We start from the raw sequence: 19,293 nt of genomic DNA, 5'->3' as shown, positions 1-19,293 counted from the left end.
ATTTTTGAAAAATCCTGTTTCTGGATTGTTTTTCCTGAGCCGCCATGATCTCTTGTCAAATCACCCCTTCATACACAAACAATTTCATGCTTTTCTAATGCTGTTGGCCTGTTTTTGTATGGATTTTGGGAGCTTGAGGGTTACTTTTACTTGTCAATTGCTTGGAATGGATTTGATCATCAATTCAAATGGTGTTGCTGCTACTACTATGCCTTGTTGGTGCTCTGTCTTGTGATTAGGGGTTCCCTCCGAAACGTCACATGAGAAACCTTTCACTGTTTGTATTGCAATATATTGTAATTGTCAAGTGAAACTCGCCCATCCTGTTTTCTTTCGCTTAATTTCCATCTCTGTGCTTAATCTTTGTCCATCTTTCCCCTCCCCTCTCCTGCACTTCTCTCCCTCTGTCTGACGCTCAGGCCGGTGGGGCACATACCTCAGGGCACCATGCTGACTGTCAACACCAACTCCAACATGAGCATCAAGTCCGAGCCCATCTCGCCTGGCCGAGACCGCCGCTCCCCGTGCCCCCCGCCGTCCTCATCCGGGGGAGGCGTCCAGACGGCCGCGCCTCCGCCACAATACCCTGGTTCCCTGCTGTGCCTGGAGCCCCCAACCGGCCGTTCCCCCGCCGACAGCCTCAGCAGCAACGGCAGCTCCTACGAGGGCAATGACCACGATGACCCTGCGGCAGGTGGCGGAGGAGGAGGCATCGGCGGAAGTGCAGCGGGCAACATGGGCAACCCTGGCCGCTCCCTGCCCCCCGAATTCAGCCCCTCGGTGGAGCTCCTGCGGGCCCAGAATGAGGCGGAGCAGGAGGGAGCCAACATAAAACGCATGAGACTCGATGCGTGGGTCACATAGAGGCTGTGGCGCCAACATCATCGACCCCTGAAGCACCACAAACACAGAACACCCCTTCCCCACCACCACATCCCGCCATTTTCCACCCCCACTGCCTCCATCCAAAGAATTTGCCTCCACCTACCCAGCTCCCCAGGACTCAAAGCAGAGACAGAAATGTATGGGCTTGTGCTCCACCTGAGGGGAGGATGGTAATAGTGTGCTGTTGGATTTTGTATTGGGCAGCACATTGAATATGGGGGCTCAAAGAATCTCGATGCTGTCCCACTCAAATTGAGTTTGTGTGTTTTGTGGGAATTGACACTTGCGCTATCAGGATGATAAGAAGATAATGGATGGATTTAAAATAGAACATATTCTCCTAAATGTTTTTGACTGCTCATTGCTGTTTATACCAGGCGTCAAAGTGAATCTAGAGATGTTAGTCGAAACGTCACGTATTTTAATTTGAGCACGACTGTATCGTTAACAGTACGACGGAAGGCTTTTGCTGTGTTTGCTTGACACAAGTGCTAGTTTTCACCGTGGGACTTTCTGCCCCGTTGACTCTTCAGTTCTGTTGTTCGATATAATTAGCACTGTCTGCTTCAGAAAGCACCCCTTCAAAATGCACTTTGGGAATGACTGTTTTGACGAGCGCTGCTTGCAAAGATTGCTGGCTCAGCTTCATCAGTGGCACTGAGCGAAGAGACCCCAGACGGGCAAACGGGATGTCCGGTCGGTCCGGGATACACAGGAATGGATCCCACCGCTGCCACCAATTTCCAACACCCCAGCCAAAGCCTCAGGTGGCACTCTGTGGTCAACTGGCACTGTCAGCCAAGGCCAAATCGAGCATCTTGCCAGAGTGCCGATATCAACCTCTTTTCCTAAATGCCAAATGCCTCGGACGCAGTACAGGGACACTGAAGAATATTGTTCAGTTATTATGACTGACCACCTCCACGAAACAGTAAAAAAACACTCAGACTTTGATTCTGCTCTCAATATCTCTATGCTCAGATGTACTTTGTGTCGTCACCTGTGTTTCCTTTCTGATTTTGAAGGAATTGTTGCGATCTTTGTTGCACCAGAATTTAGGCTAGATGCTGAGATACGTGTCACAGGACTTCTAAAGGCTCGTTCTACTAGTAGAAGACCCCGATGCAATGCATATTTAAAGTTTGTTTTGGACTTCTGGTTGCTCTCTTTAAGGAAGTATTTGGTCTTGGCATTTTGGACACATTCATAAAGGTTAGAACTGTTGAACTGTAGTTTTGGAGAATTAAGAGTAAGACTTTGTATACAATTATTATACAAAAGCGTTTTGATGTTCCCTTTGCTTTCTGCAGCTCTTTGCAATGTTTCAAACCAGCTGTTTCAGCAGAATGGAAAAATACATATTCTATATTTCTATAGCTTCAGTTGGCAGCAAAGCAGTAGGCTTTTCAATACAGATGTGTGTTCTTATGAATATATTTGCATAGACTTCGCTAGGTATCCCTAAAACAAGCAATGTGTTCATTCTCAGTGGATCTGTTTGCATATGAGTGTGATTGTGATATGTTTCGAGCTGCGATGCAGGAGTCCTGCCGCAGTAGCCGAGAAGTTTGTTCCAGTAACCTATATAATGCTCGTGTTGATGGTGTGCACTTTCTGTCTCACTCTTGAGGCCTGCTTGGCTGTGGCGTCAACATGCCCTTTGGCCTCACGCTCTGAACCCAATCCCCAATAATCAAAGTCAAGTGATAGACCACTATAACAAATTATAGAAATAAAATGGATTGTACTATTAAACTAGTACAATTGCATTGAATCATGGTATTTTGTCTTAAAGGATCAGACTTCGTAAACTACAGTATACACTGTCTGGCTGAGCGAAAACGAATGCTACTTTATTTGAAGTAATTTGCCGATTTTTGAAGTCACATTTGAATCATTCATATGAAATCGTGTTTTCATATGCTTCACTCTCCGCCGTGAGCTACGTCCTAATGGTCCTATTTGACACAATGTAAGAAGGCGGTGTTGATTTCTACAAATGTATCTACTGTACATTATGCAACACAGATTTAGTTTCATTGCCTGCTCAGGGTATCCCAGGGTTCAGTGCGTATGTCTGGCACCAGTGACCTTTCTTGTGGGGAGCAACGTTGCAGATAGAAATGTAATGTCTAGAACGGACATCCATGCCCAATTCAAAGGTTTTTTCTTTTTTTCCCTACACTCTACATTTCTATCTGAACTTTTGTGTAGTCACGCCCACCTCAGTCTGAGGAAGTGGTCCCTCTGGTTTGAGACATTTGACACCACACTGATTTGGTTTTAACACCCTGACACTTGCAGGCCACTCATGTACAAAAGGTTTTCTGTCCAATCTAGCAATGTAGTCTGAAGACAATCTCTATAATGTTAAATGAAAAACCTGCACCCTTTTTTTTTCTTGTGTGAAACGTTTTCTAGATCTTACTATTTTTCAAGTGTTTATTTGTGCTGGTGACAGCTCCATTGTCTTTTATTAATATTCTATTATTATGGAGCTTATATTTTTCTGGTATTTTGTGTAGGATATTCAACCTTTTATTTAATCGATCTTATATACATGATATGTGAAACTGGCTTCCTTTCTTGAAACTTGCTAGAATTGCACGATCAGTTATTGTGACATAGCAAATGCAATGAAGGAAAATACCAGTTAAATGCTGCAATATTGATTAAGATATGAACATTTATTTATGTGGGGGGGGGGGTGAAACTGAAATGAGCAATTAACCGGATTCGAAAATGTAAATGCGTGGGATTATACAAAACAAATATATGTTACATACTTTAAAAAATAAATCACGATGCATCACAAATGAGTAAGAGAACCTCATAAAAAATGTAGCATAAGAAAAACAAATGATAGCTAATATATTGTGCTCGGTTAGTCTGCTTTGGGTTTTCGTTGTAAAGGTTATTTTTGTTTTTGAGAACGATATACATTTTGTGTATATTTTCATATACAATGTATGCACTGATGTTATTCAAATTCTATACCGCTTTTACAAAAGTGTTTGTTGTACCAAAGTATCCAAGTCCCTTAACCTTATCCTTTTTGCGTATGTTTTACCGTATTTTATATATTAAATAGACAAATTGAGTGAAAAAGTGATCTTGTCTTCTTTTGAGCTGGCTGTCAATCCCCATCTCATCCCTTGGCTTCATGATGTCATGACACAACTCGGGAATACTAGGTGCTTTATAAGAAACATCATTCCATTAAGACAGTGCCAACCATATTGAACGACAATGTCCAAAAGGAATACAACAATTATATCAGCTGGCTGCCATTTTACAAACAATGTACTGATTTGTTCATTGCTTTTATGGTACTGTACAGACATAAGGCACATATTGAGTGTAGGCATTAAATTACACTTCATTCCCATCCATTGGGAGTATTAAATGCTGTAACACATTTGAAAATGAAATGTAAACATTGCACAGTTGAAACAATTGTAGCCGCTGTGACAACCCTCCCACTGTCTGCCGTATTCTTTCTCGTTTTCCTTATTAGGTGGGGGGGGGGCGGGAATGGGACACACCTGGGCCCGGGATAAATACCTCTTCCCTATTCATTGGGACTCTCTCCATGCATACACTGATTTTGGTTGTAGCATTTTTGTGGCCATTTTGTTTGTTTGCTTTGGCACCATTCAACACCCATCTATCATATATATGCATGCAACCACTCACCCTATTGTTTATTGTATTTTGTTATTCCTTGTCTCCCTCGTTGTTACGGGCTTCCAGCCTGTTTGACACCGCATTCTTTTATTTCTTAAAAACAAGTCCCATAGGGCGTATGGCACACAATCCTGCAATTACAAGCAACTTCTATGGGGTTGCTAGCCTCAAGTCATTGTATTTCACCATTAACCACTGCAAATGCAATCCAATGTTTCAGATGAAATCCAAGTTGATGAACTTGATTGATTCTCCCCCCCTTACTCCTTCCAAATCAACACCATGACAGATGTGTATAGCTGAATGGGTACCAACAACATTTCAAACAAACCTCAGTAGGGCAAAACATTGGGGAATGTGTGTTATATTGTGAACACACTTGCATCTCTGACATATAGAGTAAGGAATACATTTCTATCTGCAAGGTTGCACAATGTTTGCCTACTGAGCATGGCCCTGGTCTATCAGAAAGCAAAGTGGACATATTCCCATGTCATTTATCCTTATATCTTTCAGCTCTACACAAGTGTCTAGGGACTGGGGGTCCATCTAGGCTTCAGGATATCTACTCCTCTTCCTCCTTAGCCCCACCAACTCTGCCGGGGAGGTGAGGCGGTGGTGGGCGGGGCCACATCACCCCTTCACTGAGTGACGAGCACACAAAGTAGAGGTTGGCACCCAGCATGACCAGTATGGGCTGAAGCCCAATCCCCTCACACTGCTGCCTAGGGACACACACCCAGTAGATCAGCCTGTAGGGTAAGAGATCACAACAAGATCAGCCAATTGGGTCACACGAACCCAGTAGTTCAGCCTATAGAAGAAGAGACATGGGGCAAGTTCATTTTGCATGGCCCGGGTGGGTGGAGATTTCACTTAAGGACCAATGGAGTATTCTAAAACTCTGCCCAACCTTGGCACCGGCCATGTTAAACGAACTCGCCCATATTCAGTGAATATTAGTAACCGCTGTCATATTGCCCCAGTCTAAACTAAAGGTAGACTACATAGTAATTTGAAGATACTTCCTGCTAACAGAAAACATCAAAATTCCAGTCTGCCGAGATTAATTCAAATCTCCAAAAGGTGACGCAGAACAATAAACGAATACCAGATAACTCTATGGGTCAGAGAACATGTAGATAATATACAGAGAACGTATCAAGTGTTTACAAACATGACATAAAAAAGGTCAGGAAATATAAGGATAACAATGTTGACTGAAAGTATGGATCAGCGATAAGGGAATGCTACTACCCATCTGCACGAACACACCAGGCCCCATCTGCACAACACAACCCATTCTGCACCCACAAAGCAGTATTACCTATCCCTCCACAAAAGCCATGGCCCTTGTTGAGAAAGGGGAACAATGGCCACGTTTTAGGCTGACTACACTGCAGACGTATGCCCAATCTCAAAACAGCTGATTATCTAGTGATGCCACGTCAGCTACATCTCTGCTACCTGCAGAGTGAATGCACATAATCACACACACAAATAAACATACAGTGTAGAATGCACTGTCACCAAGGAGGCAGAGTAGTGAACATACATTTCACACACCTGCCGAAGAAAAGGACGATGGTAAGCAGGGGCACAAATCTTGAGCAGGTCCTGGCTGATGTAGGTGGCCATAATGGCCAGTTGCAGGAAGTAGAGCAGGAAGATGGAGAGCGAGTCGACCACATAGTGCCGGTGCACCGCCATCTCCCAGCTCTCCTCCCCCACCTTGCCCTCGTAGAGGGGCGTTACGGCGCCGTAGTGCAGCCGCGACACCCCCTGCACCAGCACACCTGGGAGAGGAGAGGAGCGAAGGGGGACAGTGCAAGGGATAGGGATAGAGGTAGGGGGAGAGGACGATTGTTTCCCCTCCCAGAGGATGAATAAGACAAAAGAAAGTGAGGAACAGCAAAGCAATGCATACATGAGAGTTCAATTTTCTTTATTGAAACATTAGCATTGCCAAGAGCAAGAAGTAACACACATTATGAGTCTATTAAATGGCTAATAGGCAACAACGTCATATCGCAGCCCAACAGTAATAGTCCACAGTCTTACCTAGAATGATAGGTATGACAGCAAAGAATGAGCAGCGTAGTGTGTACACCAGCCTGAGAGGGGCGCTGTCCAGTGGCGGGGCATCAAAGGGAAAGAGGGCATAGCCACCCCACACGAATAGAGGGAATAGAACAGCTGCAGCACCAATGCCCAGGCCAAGTTTCAGAACGTCCCCGCAACACATATCTAAATAACAGAGGAATCTGGGTTCAATTAATTACAGCCAAATATGGGGAAAATTGCTTTTTAAAAAACAAAAAAGTAGTATTATAATAAAAACAAATTAAGACTTAAAAGGAAAAAAAGGGGTGTGCTGTGGGATTATTTTAAATACTCTGATGAGGTAGGGTTTCAGATGTTTTCAGAAGATGGGCAGGGAACAGGGAATCTGCTGTCCTAGCTTCAGAGGGAACGGATCAGATAAAAAAATAAATGTACCATAAATGATTATTATTATTATTTTTTAAAGTCAACATAATGACATATATTTGTTTCATAGTAATGCACTTCAATCCCTGAACTGATTGACATAAATGGTTTTGATCCGGCACTGGTACATACGTGTGTAGTTGTCCCGCTCATCTGTCCATTGTGGGTAGTAGTATACTGGTGGGACTGTATGTGTCAGGGGCTCTAAGAAAGAACTCTTCTCAGTGCCCATTTCCTCATAGTAGTTATTTTCGGGTGGGAACTCCTCTCATTTGCTAGATGGACGCACTATCACTGTTGGAGTGAGGACCTGGATAGCCTTTTCTGGCATCCAATGCTTTCTCTTCATTTTGCCTTTCGCTCACTCTCTGGCTGTCTCTCCTGTCCCTCCAGAAGCTCTTGGCTCCCTATCTCCCTCTCCTCCCCTTCAGTTCCCTCGCTCTCAGACGGTACACTTCCCTTTCTCTCCCTCTCGCACCATCTCTTGGTCTCCCGGCCATGGCAAAGTGCTAGGCTGAAAGGCAGCTGAGCTGGTTGCCTCTTTCTCCTCCTTTTCTTCTTCCATCCTCCTGTGCTCTCGACCCTGTTGTTTCGATCCAGGTGTTTGAGGTCCTGCAGCAGTAGACCCACTGGTTGTAGAAGGCCCTCCAGCTCGGTCTTCATCTGGCTCTGGGTTTAAAGTCAGGTGCTCTGACATCACTGTTTCTCTGCCTGTCTCGGTCTGTCTGATATTCATGTCTAGGGGCTATGTGTTGCGAGTGCAATTATTGGCCCGTCTGTCTGTCTGCAAAGTGACTATTTTACCATTGTGTTTCAACATTTCAAATGATATTCCATAAAACAAGTTGGTAGAAAACATTCTCATAAGGGCAAGTCCCGCTGATTCACCTGAAAGGCAAGAGCAATAAAACTATGTATTACCGTGTGACTACAAATCAATCTATTTGATAAGCTAATGAGCTGTCAGTGAGCATTGAACTTTAATCTTTTAAATGGAAGGAGAAAGTTCACTTTTCCTGTTGGAAAGTGGGAATGATCAACATTCTTATATACAGTTGGTAAAGGTAAAGAAATAAGTATTAGCCTACGTCATATCAATTTGTAATACACAGCAGAAACAGAGAGCTTACAGAGAAGGAATGTTGTGGTAAAAATTTGCTTTGCGAATCTGGTCTAACGACACTGGACCAAATCCATAGTGAAAACACCAAGACCCTGTAGCCTAATTGTAGTTAGACTGACTTACCCGATGTCTAGTCTCATGCTGTTCCATGAGATTCAAATATGATGTTTTAATCGTGTAAATAAGTTAACTTGTCCTAGTGTTTGTCAAACTCGGTCGTAACGTGAAACTTAAGTAGGGGTGGGTTGTTTCACAGATGTGTCAAGGTAAAGCACTGCGGGACATTTGTGTAGTTGCAAAGGCAGTATCATGTGAAAACTCTGTCCACGATTACGTTTTCTACAATGCCATAGAGAAAAATAGTATTTTTTTGAAGGCACTAACTCCGCCATGGTTTATCCCAAAACCCGACTGTTTTCACATATGTATATGGCTGAACCAACCATAAGTAATTTATTTCCGGGTTTTTGGACTACAATCTGGCTAGCTCAAAACCACAGATATAACATTGCGATAGAGAGGGTTTGTTAAACAAACTTTTGTCTATATATCATGTTGGTAATCTTTATAAATTATTTTAATCATTTTAATCGGTGAAGATGCATCCTCTCGTCGTAAACATAGTCTACACATAATATTTTATTTTCATAAATCGCAGGTAGGCCAACATTAGATAGTCTACTGTACCGGGTTTTTGTCAACAGGCCAATAAAGAGGCTGCTTTCTCACCGCTCTCCTATCAGAGCGCTGTGCGCTGCACGTGTGCCTCCTCGGCGCAGTGAAACCGAACCCTATCCACGTTTTGAAAAACGTTTTAAAGAGCCAATCATATTCGTTCGTGTATTTCTTATTAACCAATAGTAGACGCCAAGGCCTCCATCGAGGGTGGGCTCCCACTGAACGATGCACACACAGTTAGAGTGATCCATAACTCTGTTGTCATGTTTTCCTGCCATGATGGAGAGTCATATTTCTCATTCTGAAATTAACAGATTGATGCATTTGTGATATTTTTTTGTATTAATTTATAGACGTGACGATGAGTAGCCTCTGTAGAGAAATCGTCACTCTTCAACTCGGGCACTATTCAAACTTCGTTGGCACACATTGGTGGAATTTACAGGTTGATACGCGCTAAAGTTAGCGGTTTCTGCATATAACATATGCATGTGTTCTCAAAGTTGTAGTGGGCAAGCTAGCTATCTAGCTACTATTTTAGTTAAGAACTGGTGCAGTACGTGGCTAAGTTAGTTGGTTAGCTAGCCACTACTATTCTGACATAACTAGCTACTGTTACTGTAGTTAGCTAGCATGACCCTAGTTATCGTACATTCAAACTGAAATAGCCAGGCTAACAATGCGGAGAACAGTGGTGTTTTGGTGCACAGAGTGTGAGAGGTGCAGCAAAAGGGAGTGAGGCTAGGGTGTTGCCCACATTTTACTGCAACAACCATCGACAGAAATTGCACAGCCAGCTAACGTAATACCGCTAGGGCAAAAGTAACTAGATAAAATAATCCATGTATTGTAGCTAGCTAGGTAACAACGAGTCAATTATAAAACTCAGAAAAGTTAGAGATAGCTAGCCTGCTAACTATGTCTTTGCTGTGTAGGCAGAGATGGTTTATTTATGGTGTAGGGACCTTTTGTTTTAGTGTGGTCTGTTTGTCTTCATAATCATTGTCAATTGGTGCTCAGTGCACCTCCCTTTGCAGCATGGAAGGTGACACATTGAATTACCATTTGTCTTTGTATGAGTTGAAACAGTATACATAACATATGATTTGCCTTAAAATATTTGCTATGTATGTAAATCTTGACTGCATCTTATGCCACTATTAAGATACATTTTCTTCTCTCTCTCCCTCCCTGTCCTTCTGTTTGTATTGCATCAGGATGCCTCGCTGACCTATGACCCAGATGCACCCCCAGGCGAGCTCCAGAATGATGTTCTCTTCAGAGAGGGGCAAACCTTTGGGGGTCATATTACCTACACCCCCCGCCTGATCGCTATGGACCTCAAAGGTAACCAACCTGTGGTAACCCGCAGTGCGTCATTCATAAGGGCACCACGTTGCTGAAATGTTCTGAAGCACTTAACCGCTTCCTTGAAATTTCACACAGATGTTTTGCTGAATGTCACTTAGAGGTCACAGATTGAGTAAACATGACATGTTGAAGGTTTTACAGAGTTTGCCACAATTACAGTGTACATCTTTAGGTTTGACGGTGAGAAATGGACAATGCATGTCATTGGAGTAAGGATAGCTACTGTGGCTACAGGGGTAGATTATAGATTGAACAACCAGGTTGGCTATATTTAAATACTGAATCACCATCCTCTGTGTCCATTGCCATTATATAGGTAGCCTTCAGACATTGAGACAGGAGGGGAGCCTCTATGAGACTGGGAAGGATCCCACTGCTATCACATGGTAAGTGTGTGTGGGTGCATTTGTCTGTCTGTGTGTTTCCCCCAAACCTTGTTTATGTGTATGATGTAAAATACTTCTCTTTGCAGGGAGGGCAATGTAATGGTGCACAAAGAGAGCCTGCCAACAAAGAACTCCTTCCTCCTAGACCTGGACAAGCTAGACGTGAGTATGACACAAACACCAAGTATATTACTTCTCTCCCTGTAAACCCAAAGAATGAAGGCTTTTTAAATAGGATAGTCCAAAAACAACTTCTAGTCTTTAAACCTTTAAGCCGGGTGTACACTAATCGATTTTTGGCCCCGATTTGCTTGTCCCATACAGATTTTTGAGATCGGAGACAAAATCCCCATGTTGCCTATTTGGAGTGCACGGCCATCACCGACACTCATTTAACGTGAGCGTGTCAGAGATGCTACCAATCCCGTCTGTGAGCAGTCCCAGCCGGCGTGATATTTTCAAAAGTTAGATTTTTAACAGCACAAAATCTGGAATGCTCTTGTAATGTAAGATGTGCAACGTCAAGTTTTGAGAACGGTGAGCAGCAATAGCCAATGAGAGCTCGCCAGTGAGATGGCAACGTTATTTTGCATCACCCAGAATGTGTAGACTCTTACTAGTATGCCTTTGTACTTTGCTTTAACCAAAGCAAATGTGCCAAATCGTTACAGCTCTGAAGTTCACAAGAAATGTTTTTCAATTCAACATGTTGTCTAGAAATGTCAACTCTGTATGGCAAGCGTGAATATCTAACTGAAAACGTTTGAGGCTGCTTTGAGCCACAGCTCGTTCTAGCTACACAATCTAATCACATCATTGTTTTTTTTCGCAAGACAGTATGGTGGTATGGAGAATCTTCATGACCAAGTGAAGAATCTTGTAGTGTGTGACAACCCATCTGTGCCAGATCGTTGAGCGTGCGCACCACTACGTTGGCAAGACAAAAACATACAGGAAATATGGTAATTTAATGTGAGAGGCTCAACGACGTTAGGATTTTGAAAGTTGTGTAGTGTACACCCGGCATTAGCCCGATTGCCTGTCTGACGGAACCAGATAGGTGTAAGCAAATTGCCGAAACTCGCTGAAGCCTGTTGAAAGGGCCGTCACCATATTACTTACACCTGCCTAATACATGCCGTGATTCATTCACCAAAGGGTTTGGGCCCAGGGCAAGGAAATTGGAGTTGTTCTTGGACCAGGCATAACTTGTGTTCGAAAAGGCTCTCATTCAAGTGTCTTGTTATGACAGTTGTTTTTATGTCCAGAAGGGGGAGATATTGGCTGAGGTTGATTTTGACCCAACTCCAGTGCCTCACTGTTCAGGTAAAGTCTTCTTTTTAACTTCTTAGGGCTGAAATCCCGTTAACAGGATCAATATGACAACAGCCAGTGAAAGTGCATGGCGCCAAATTCAAAACAACAGAAATCTCATTAAAATTCCTCAAACATACAAGTATCTTATACCATTTTAAAGATAATCTTGTTGTTAATCCCACCACAGTGTCCAATTTCAAATAGGCTTTACAGCGAAAGCACCACAAAAGATTGTTTGGTCAGAGCCAAGTCACAAAAACACACACAGCCATTTTTCCAGCCAAAGAGTGTAGTCACAAAAATCAGAAATGGAGAGAGAATTAATCACTAACCTTTGATCTTCAACAGATGACACTCATAGGACTCCATGTTACACAATACATGTATGTTTTGTTTGATAAAGTTCATATTTATATAAAGAAATCTCAGTATACATTGGCATGTTATGTTCAGTAGTTCCAAAAACATCCGGTGATTTTGCAGAGAGCCACATCAATTTACAGAAATACTCATTATAAATGTTGATGAAAATACAAGTTATGCATGGAATTAAAAATATACTTCTCCTTAATGCAACTGCTGTGTCAGATTTCAAAAAAGCTTTGCGGAAAAAGCAAACCATGCAATAATCTGAGTACAGAGCTCAGATAACAAATGCATATATCCGCCATGTTGGAGTCAACAGAAGTCAGAAATAACATTACAAATATTCACTTAACTTTGATCTTCATCAGAATGCACTCCCAGGAATCCCAGGTCCACAATAAATGTTTTATTTGTTTGATAATGTCTATCAATTATGTCCAAATAGCTACTTTTGTTAGCGCGTTTGGTAAACAAATCCAAATTCACGAAGCGTGTTCACTAGTTGCAGACAAAATGTCAAAAAGTTCCGTTACAGTCCGTAGAAACATGTCAAACGATGTATAGAATCAATCTTTAGCATGTTTTTAACATAAAACTTCAATAATGTTCCAACCGGAGAATTCTTTTGTCTTCAGAAAAGCAAAGGAACGGGCGCTACCTCTCATGTGAATGCGCGTGACTGAGCTCGTGGCTGATAGCAGACATCTGACTCATTCCCCTCTCATTCGGCCCCACTTCACAGTAGAAGCCTCAAACAAGTTTCTAAAGACGGTTGACATCTAGTGGAAGCCTTAGGAAGTGCAACATGACCAATATCCCACTGTGTCTTCGAGAAGGGCTGAGTTAAATCGACCAACCTCAGATTTACCACTTCCTGGTGGATTTTTTTGCTCAGGTTTTTGCCTGCCATATAAGTTCTGTTATACTCACATACATCATTCAAACAGTTTTAGAAACTTCAGTGTTTTCTATCCAATACTACTAATAGTATGCATATATTAGCAACTGGGACTGAGGAGCGAGCAGTTTACTCTGGGCACCTTATTCATCCAAGCTACTCAATACTGCCCCCAGCCATAAGAAGTTTTAAAGTATATTTTCCAAGATGACATTTAATCAATATTTAACATGATTTATAAGTTAGCAAACTATTGTGTGTGTGTATGAAACTGTATGACCAGAAATGGGCTAAAAGAGGATCAGACCGAGAAACAAGCCGCTCTCGGTCACTCACACACACTTCCTTTTCATCAATCCGTGTTTCCCGAGTAGGGACTTTAGCCATGGAGACGGTGAACAGCCGCTTGGAGCGCGCTCAGAAGGGCTATCGACTGGAGGGCAGTGTGAGGGTATGGTCGGACTTCTTGAGGATCCACCTGCACCCCCGCACAATCTCTGTCATCCACGAGTACAACCATGACGGGTGAGAGCATCACCATAGGCACATGCAGTCAAATAGTAACAGCCAAAGATGCAGTTCTCCGTATCTCAATCCCAACCCAAAAAATTAAATCTTTACCCCGGGTTCGTATCCTATATCCAACCCCACCCATCTCTTTATTTTACTGTCTTTTTTTATTCTTTACATATTTTAAACCAAATAGTTTGTTTTAATAAAAGTCAAGTTGAAGATGACAAGAAAAGGTTAACTATGATGGACCCTTGACCAACCAAAAACCTCAACTGGAAACTGAAAAGCGGTATAAAAGAGGGCATGAAGCCCTGAGCTGTCCCTACCAGTTCCAAAGTTTGGTTGATGAGTTGTTGAACAGATATGAACCTGAAAAATGATTACGGTCACACACTACAGTACATTACAGTCCTATTATGTGGCTAGGTCAACTCCCAATTAATTCGCACGGAGTGCGTTTCCCACACGCTACAGCAGAACTATCTTGGATTTCTCAGGAAAATGACTTTGTTTTGGCATTGTGTTCTACAGGGAGGCCCACCGCCTGGAAACTTTTGGCCAGGGGGAGGCTCTGCTTCAGGGCTCAGTGCTGGAGGATCTGGAGGACAGACTACACTTCTTCATAGAGGAATGTGACTACCTACAGGTAACTAACTGACTGGTGATCCTCTACCGTGACTCTCCAATAGGGGTTATCACAAACCCTGCTCCTGGAAAACTACATGTCTCGAATATCAAAAATATCCATATATCCATCCAAACATACTTTGTTCATCCTAAAGGCCCCATTCTATACAATCACTCCTCGAATGGCTGAGTTAATCTGTTTGTCATCTCTCCTTTCTCTTTCTCCTGCTCTTCCTTCTGCCATCCCCCTCCCTCCCTCCCTCCCTCCCTCCCTCCCTCCCTCCCTCCCTCCCTCCCCCTCCCTCCTCCCTCCCTCCCTCCCTCCCTCCCTCCCTCCCAGGGGTTCCAGGTGCTCTGTGACCTGGCTGATGGCTTCTCTGGCCTGGGTTCAAAGGTCACCGAGATGCTGCAGGACTCCTATGGGGGACGGGGCATCCTTACCTGGGGGCTCGCACCTGTTAGTCACCCAGACACAGTGAGTGACAAGAGGGAGGTTTTTGGCAGTGTGTTTTCAGGCAGTTCATCAGTAAGCACTGTTTTATTCAACAGTGTCATGTTCATTAGGGCACTCAATGGACAATTAGCATTTCTTATTGGCCAAGTCCAGATAGTTCCTCCCTGTTTGTCAGTTTTCTTCCGATTGGTGCCTAATGAGAATGACCCAGGTGTTCTTGCCATGTAGTTCTTTGCCATGGGTTTTATTCGCTGTAAAATTGCAGATATAAATGTATTTCATAGAGTTCAGCTGAGATCTGTGATTTTGTTTTTATTTCACAATTTGCTACTGATTTAATGACTAATCTGGTTTTGTCCGTATTTCATAGTAATTGTGAATAAAGTCCTATGACATTGTTCTTCTGTTGCTTTCCTCAGACCCCGATGAAGGAGCTCTACCACCTGTTGAACTACTCCTTAGGCATGGTCCACATGGCCAATAACAGCTCGTTCTTCTGCCCTTTGACCCTGAAGGGCGGGCTGGGCAGACGGCCCGCCCAACCCCCCTCCTTCCCCCACCTCAACTACGACGTGAGTCAGACAGATGCCACCCTCTTTTCCCATCTATCATCTGTCTATTCACACATTTTGGTAGTCATTTATTAATTATTTCGCTGAAAATATATAGACTAGATTGAGCTGTAGTGTAAATGATTGAAATTGCTCTCCCCCACCGTTGCTTGAGAGGATGCTAACAGTTGTTTTTAGCGAGCCAACCCTAAGATGTCCTACAACCCCAGAAATGAATGTGTGTGTGTTTCTGTCTATTCCAATCACTCTGTCTTTTCGGTCTCCTCCAGTCCTCACTGTGGTACCACTCCAGCTCTGTGCTGGCTCTGGCCCTGGACTCCCTTACTGTCCCTTACAGGCTGAGGCACAACAGCACCCCCATGTGGGAGTTTGCAGACGCACTGGCAGTGTCCGGGAGAAAGGTGAGAGCTGGGTGCTTTCTTTGAATCCGTTACCGCTGAGTTTAAAATCAAGCTATTTACATTGCTAATCCTACTGCTATCTCTTATGTCCTATTTTTATTTCCTTCCCAATGAGACTAACCTGGTTAAATAAATAACCTGTGAAAGGTCTGAAAGGTTTAGACAGGTATGACTCAAATAACAGCTCAAGCTAGACTGCAGCTCTGGTTGGCTTCAGTTATCACCCTCAAATAACATTTAGAAGGGAATGTCCAGGGCACAAGATAATCATTATGTCTTCCCCACAGCCTACTATACATTTAACAGATTTACAGTGTGTGTGAGACCAGGGTCATATTGATTAGTGGGCACACAACAAACAAAAAAACATTTGAAAACATTTCTTGTTGGCCGAGTCTGTGTAGTTCCTCCCTGTTTCAGTCTGTTTGGTGCCTGATGACGGCCCGCCCAATTTTTTACTTTAGTCTATTTGGTAAGTATTTTCTTAACTCTTCTTGAACTGCACTGTTGGTTAAGGGCTTGTAAGTAAGCATTTCACGGTAAGGTCTACACTTGCTGTATTCGGCGCATGTGACAAAGTTTGATTTGATTTAATGAACATGTGTTTTTCCTCAGGTGGTGGCTGCGTATGGAGCCCTCCCCTTTCCGATGATGCAGGGGTGCTCTCTCCCAGACGCCCTAGGTGACTGCGCGGATTTGTTGCCATGGAAACCCCTATCAGCTTGCCCCGAGCTGGGCGATGGCCACTGCTTCGGCCAATCAGTGACCCTCAAGGGTTTAGAGGGGCAGAGTCTGGTCAGGTGAGACAAAACATGGCTGTTATGTTTAGAGGTCGACCGATTTAATCGGAATTGCCGATTTCAAGTTTTCATAACAATCGGAAATCTGTATTTTTGGATGCCAATTTGGACGATTTTAAACGTTGTTCTGGTGTTAATGTGCATTGCTGTAACGTTGCGGTCCCATCTGCAGCCAGCTGAGACCAGGGATGCAGCCGCCCACCCAGCTGCATAGCCTTGACTGTGGGGAAGAGGTGCTAGCCTCCTACATCAATGCTCACTACCCCGCTACGCCTTTGTGAGTGTCATTCTTGCATACACAATAGCACCCGTTTTCTCACACACACACACTCATGCACTGACAATGTCACACACTCACATAGGCAGGCTTCGAGACATGGCCACATACACATGGACGGATTAAACACACATACACGACTGTAGTAGTTTGATAGACCACACCAAACCAATCCTGCTGTTTAAATCATGAAAATCACAATTGACCATTTCCTCATTCTCCCTGTGCAGTTCGGTCCAGCTTGTATCCAGCCCCAGTAAGCTGACCCCGCCCTTCCCACAGATATTCAGCCAATCCTTGGGTCCTCAGGGCTTTCTGCAGAGTCAAGCCCCTCCCCCCAAAAGTGAGTAAATCTAATCCTAACGTTTCTCTGACATTTCTGGTCCATTTATCTAACTGCGCTTTCTTTCTCACTGTCAAGGTATTTTCAAAGTTTGTCTCTCTCTGACTCAGTCGGTTTCTGTTATCAAGTTTTATTAGTCGTATGATCAGGATACACATGGTATACACCATCCAATGAAATGCTTGATTGCAGGTTCCTTCTTGGCAATGCAACAACAAAAATGAAATAGAAGAATACAAACATAAAGTAAATGGCTCAGTAGAATATATCATTTTTGAAGAAGTATAATATCGGAAGGCATGATTTTTTTTTTGTATCTGGGAAGGGGGGGATTAGGGGGCAAGTGTTTTTAAATTGTGCAGTATTAATAAATGGTAATAGTAAAAGCCATTTCATCTGGCTACACAAGTGATTGTATATGCATATTCTACCCTTCCTCGCTCATTCCCTGTCACTTCACTTCAGATCCCTGCCTCACAATCCCTAAATAAGTCTATTCTGTTTTCATGCCTCACTATGCTTGTATCCAACAGTCTCTCTCATTATTGTCAGGTCTATACCTCTCACCTTATCTCCCTCTTCCTATCCTCTCTTCCACAGAGCGGTCCTGTGCGGTCTCCTCCCTCCCCGTGCTCACCTCCCTGCAGTCTTCTCCGGCCCTGGGCCCGTGGCTGTCGGAGCTGCACCGCGGTGCCAGCACCCTGGACCCCCGCCGCATCGCCCCCAGCTTCCTCTCCCAGGGGCCTGAGCTGACCGACTTCCAGGAGTCCCTGGAGCAACTCCACCTCCTGGCCCGCTGTTACCGTAACGATAGCGGAGGCATGATGTGCTCCTCCTCGGAAGAGGACAACAATGATTGATTGACTGACAACTGCTGAACCGCAAGAGTCATTTTCTCTTTTGTTTCCCGCATTGTTAGCCCAGAATGATTTTTGCGCACTCCATACCATCTGAATAGATTGGTCTCAATTGACATTGACTAGTATTGACAGACCCACCCATCCACATTGTATATTCTTGTCCGTGGATCTGATTGCATTCATAAAAACACAGTGAGACTTGATAAGGATTGTGAATTCTGGTTGGAAAGAATGCTGTTTATTTGTATTTTTTACCATTTATTTAACCAGGTGGGCCAGTTGAGAACAAGTTCTCATTTACAACTGAGATGGCGACAGAGAACGGTTATGGTAAAAGATTGAGGTTTTAACTGACAAAATATATTTTGACTGTGAAACTCATCATTAAATCAAGGAGAGACAAAATAAGAGGATAGAAGGAAAGGTCAATGAAGGGAGAATGTTGGTTGGTGATATGTTGGAACTGCTAGTGAAGTTAATTTTCCACATGCACAGGCGTGTAAAACAGGTGTAAAACAGTACTGTCTAATTCTAACCTTGCGAGCTATTTGACAACAATGCAGGGATGATAATAATATAGAATACATTTTTTTTAAACACAAGAACTACGATGTGAGTTAAAGGAAACGAGAGAATGCAAATACTGTATATATGTGTATCTGCAAATAAATGTGCTTTATACAACTGTCCAGTTACTGTCAATAGTTTCCCAAATTAAGATAACATAAGTCATGGTAGATTTCTGCTAGAATCTGTGGCAGGGAGGAAATTAAAGGTGCAGTAATCTTGCCACTAGATGGCAACTTTGAAGCTATGGCCAAAAAATTAGCGGAACGCTAAGAAAAAGCTGTTATCTTTATCAAGCCCTTGCAACAAGGAGATGGATTACATTACGCTTCCATTTCTGTCAAAAGTTCAAATCATTTAAACTTTTTACACAAGATAAAAATCACTTAAAAATGATAAAATATACAACAATTGCATGGCTGGCCCTTAGGCACATATATGGTAGTTTCAAGCTGTAGGCAAAGCATCCATCTTCTCAGTGTGTCTATTTGTGAGAATCAGGTTGGCTGTAGCCTTTGACAAATTCAGAATTATGCCAACACACCCACAGCTCATTAAGCGGAAGCTGACCAGAGGCTGTTAACCCACAATTTCCCCTATCATGACAAGAAGTCAAAAGAACATAACAAACTTGAGGTTTTCAGAAACAGAATTAGATGTCTGAAGTCTGTCTTCTTC

At 43.2% G+C, this 19,293-nt stretch overlaps 2 protein-coding genes and 1 pseudogene across 8 annotated transcripts in view; 2 read left to right on the top strand and 1 right to left on the bottom strand.

Moving 5' to 3' along the window:
- LOC124043455 (myocyte-specific enhancer factor 2D homolog) overlaps positions 1 to 3,993 on the top strand; it is a 32,459-nt gene extending 28,466 nt beyond the window's left edge. For all 7 annotated transcript variants that reach the window (XM_046362064.1, XM_046362060.1, XM_046362063.1 and 4 more), the window contains one exon: positions 420 to 3,993. In XM_046362064.1, coding sequence (XP_046218020.1) covers positions 420 to 864 — 445 coding nt within the window. In that variant the 3' untranslated portion in view covers positions 865 to 3,993. The remainder of the gene's footprint in view (positions 1 to 419) is intronic.
- A 414-nt stretch (positions 3,994 to 4,407) lies between these two features.
- On the bottom strand, positions 4,408 to 7,843 carry LOC124043456 (annotated as a pseudogene).
- Positions 7,844 to 9,084: 1,241 nt separating this feature from the next.
- Positions 9,085 to 18,734, top strand: msto1 (misato mitochondrial distribution and morphology regulator 1). The gene is made up of 14 exons (XM_046362056.1): positions 9,085 to 9,308; positions 10,081 to 10,210; positions 10,551 to 10,620; positions 10,707 to 10,782; positions 11,889 to 11,946; positions 13,576 to 13,726; positions 14,246 to 14,360; positions 14,682 to 14,816; positions 15,215 to 15,367; positions 15,637 to 15,768; positions 16,384 to 16,568; positions 16,741 to 16,845; positions 17,076 to 17,188; positions 17,789 to 18,734. Exons 1-14 carry the CDS (start codon positions 9,225 to 9,227, stop codon positions 18,046 to 18,048), a joined length of 1,767 nt encoding a protein of 588 aa, XP_046218012.1. The 5' UTR covers positions 9,085 to 9,224; the 3' UTR covers positions 18,049 to 18,734.
- Positions 18,735 to 19,293: the final 559 nt, after the last annotated feature.

The sequence above is a fragment of the Oncorhynchus gorbuscha genome, linkage group LG09, assembly GCF_021184085.1.
Source record: "Oncorhynchus gorbuscha isolate QuinsamMale2020 ecotype Even-year linkage group LG09, OgorEven_v1.0, whole genome shotgun sequence".
Lineage (NCBI taxonomy): Eukaryota > Metazoa > Chordata > Actinopteri > Salmoniformes > Salmonidae > Oncorhynchus > Oncorhynchus gorbuscha.
The sequence above is the reverse complement of the archived record's forward strand: the minus strand, read 5'-3'. Positions and strand labels throughout refer to the sequence as shown.

Bases quoted from the DNA above. Each gene is read 5' to 3' on its own strand.
- msto1 (XM_046362056.1), top strand. From the start codon at position 9,225: ATGAGTAGCCTCTGTAGAGAAATCGTCACTCTTCAACTCGGGCACTAT. The intron at 10,621-10,706 runs GTAAGTGTGTGT...TTCTCTTTGCAG, and splicing joins GATCCCACTGCTATCACATG to GGAGGGCAATGTAATGGTGC. The intron at 15,368-15,636 runs GTGAGTCAGACA...GGTCTCCTCCAG, and splicing joins TCCCCCACCTCAACTACGAC to TCCTCACTGTGGTACCACTC.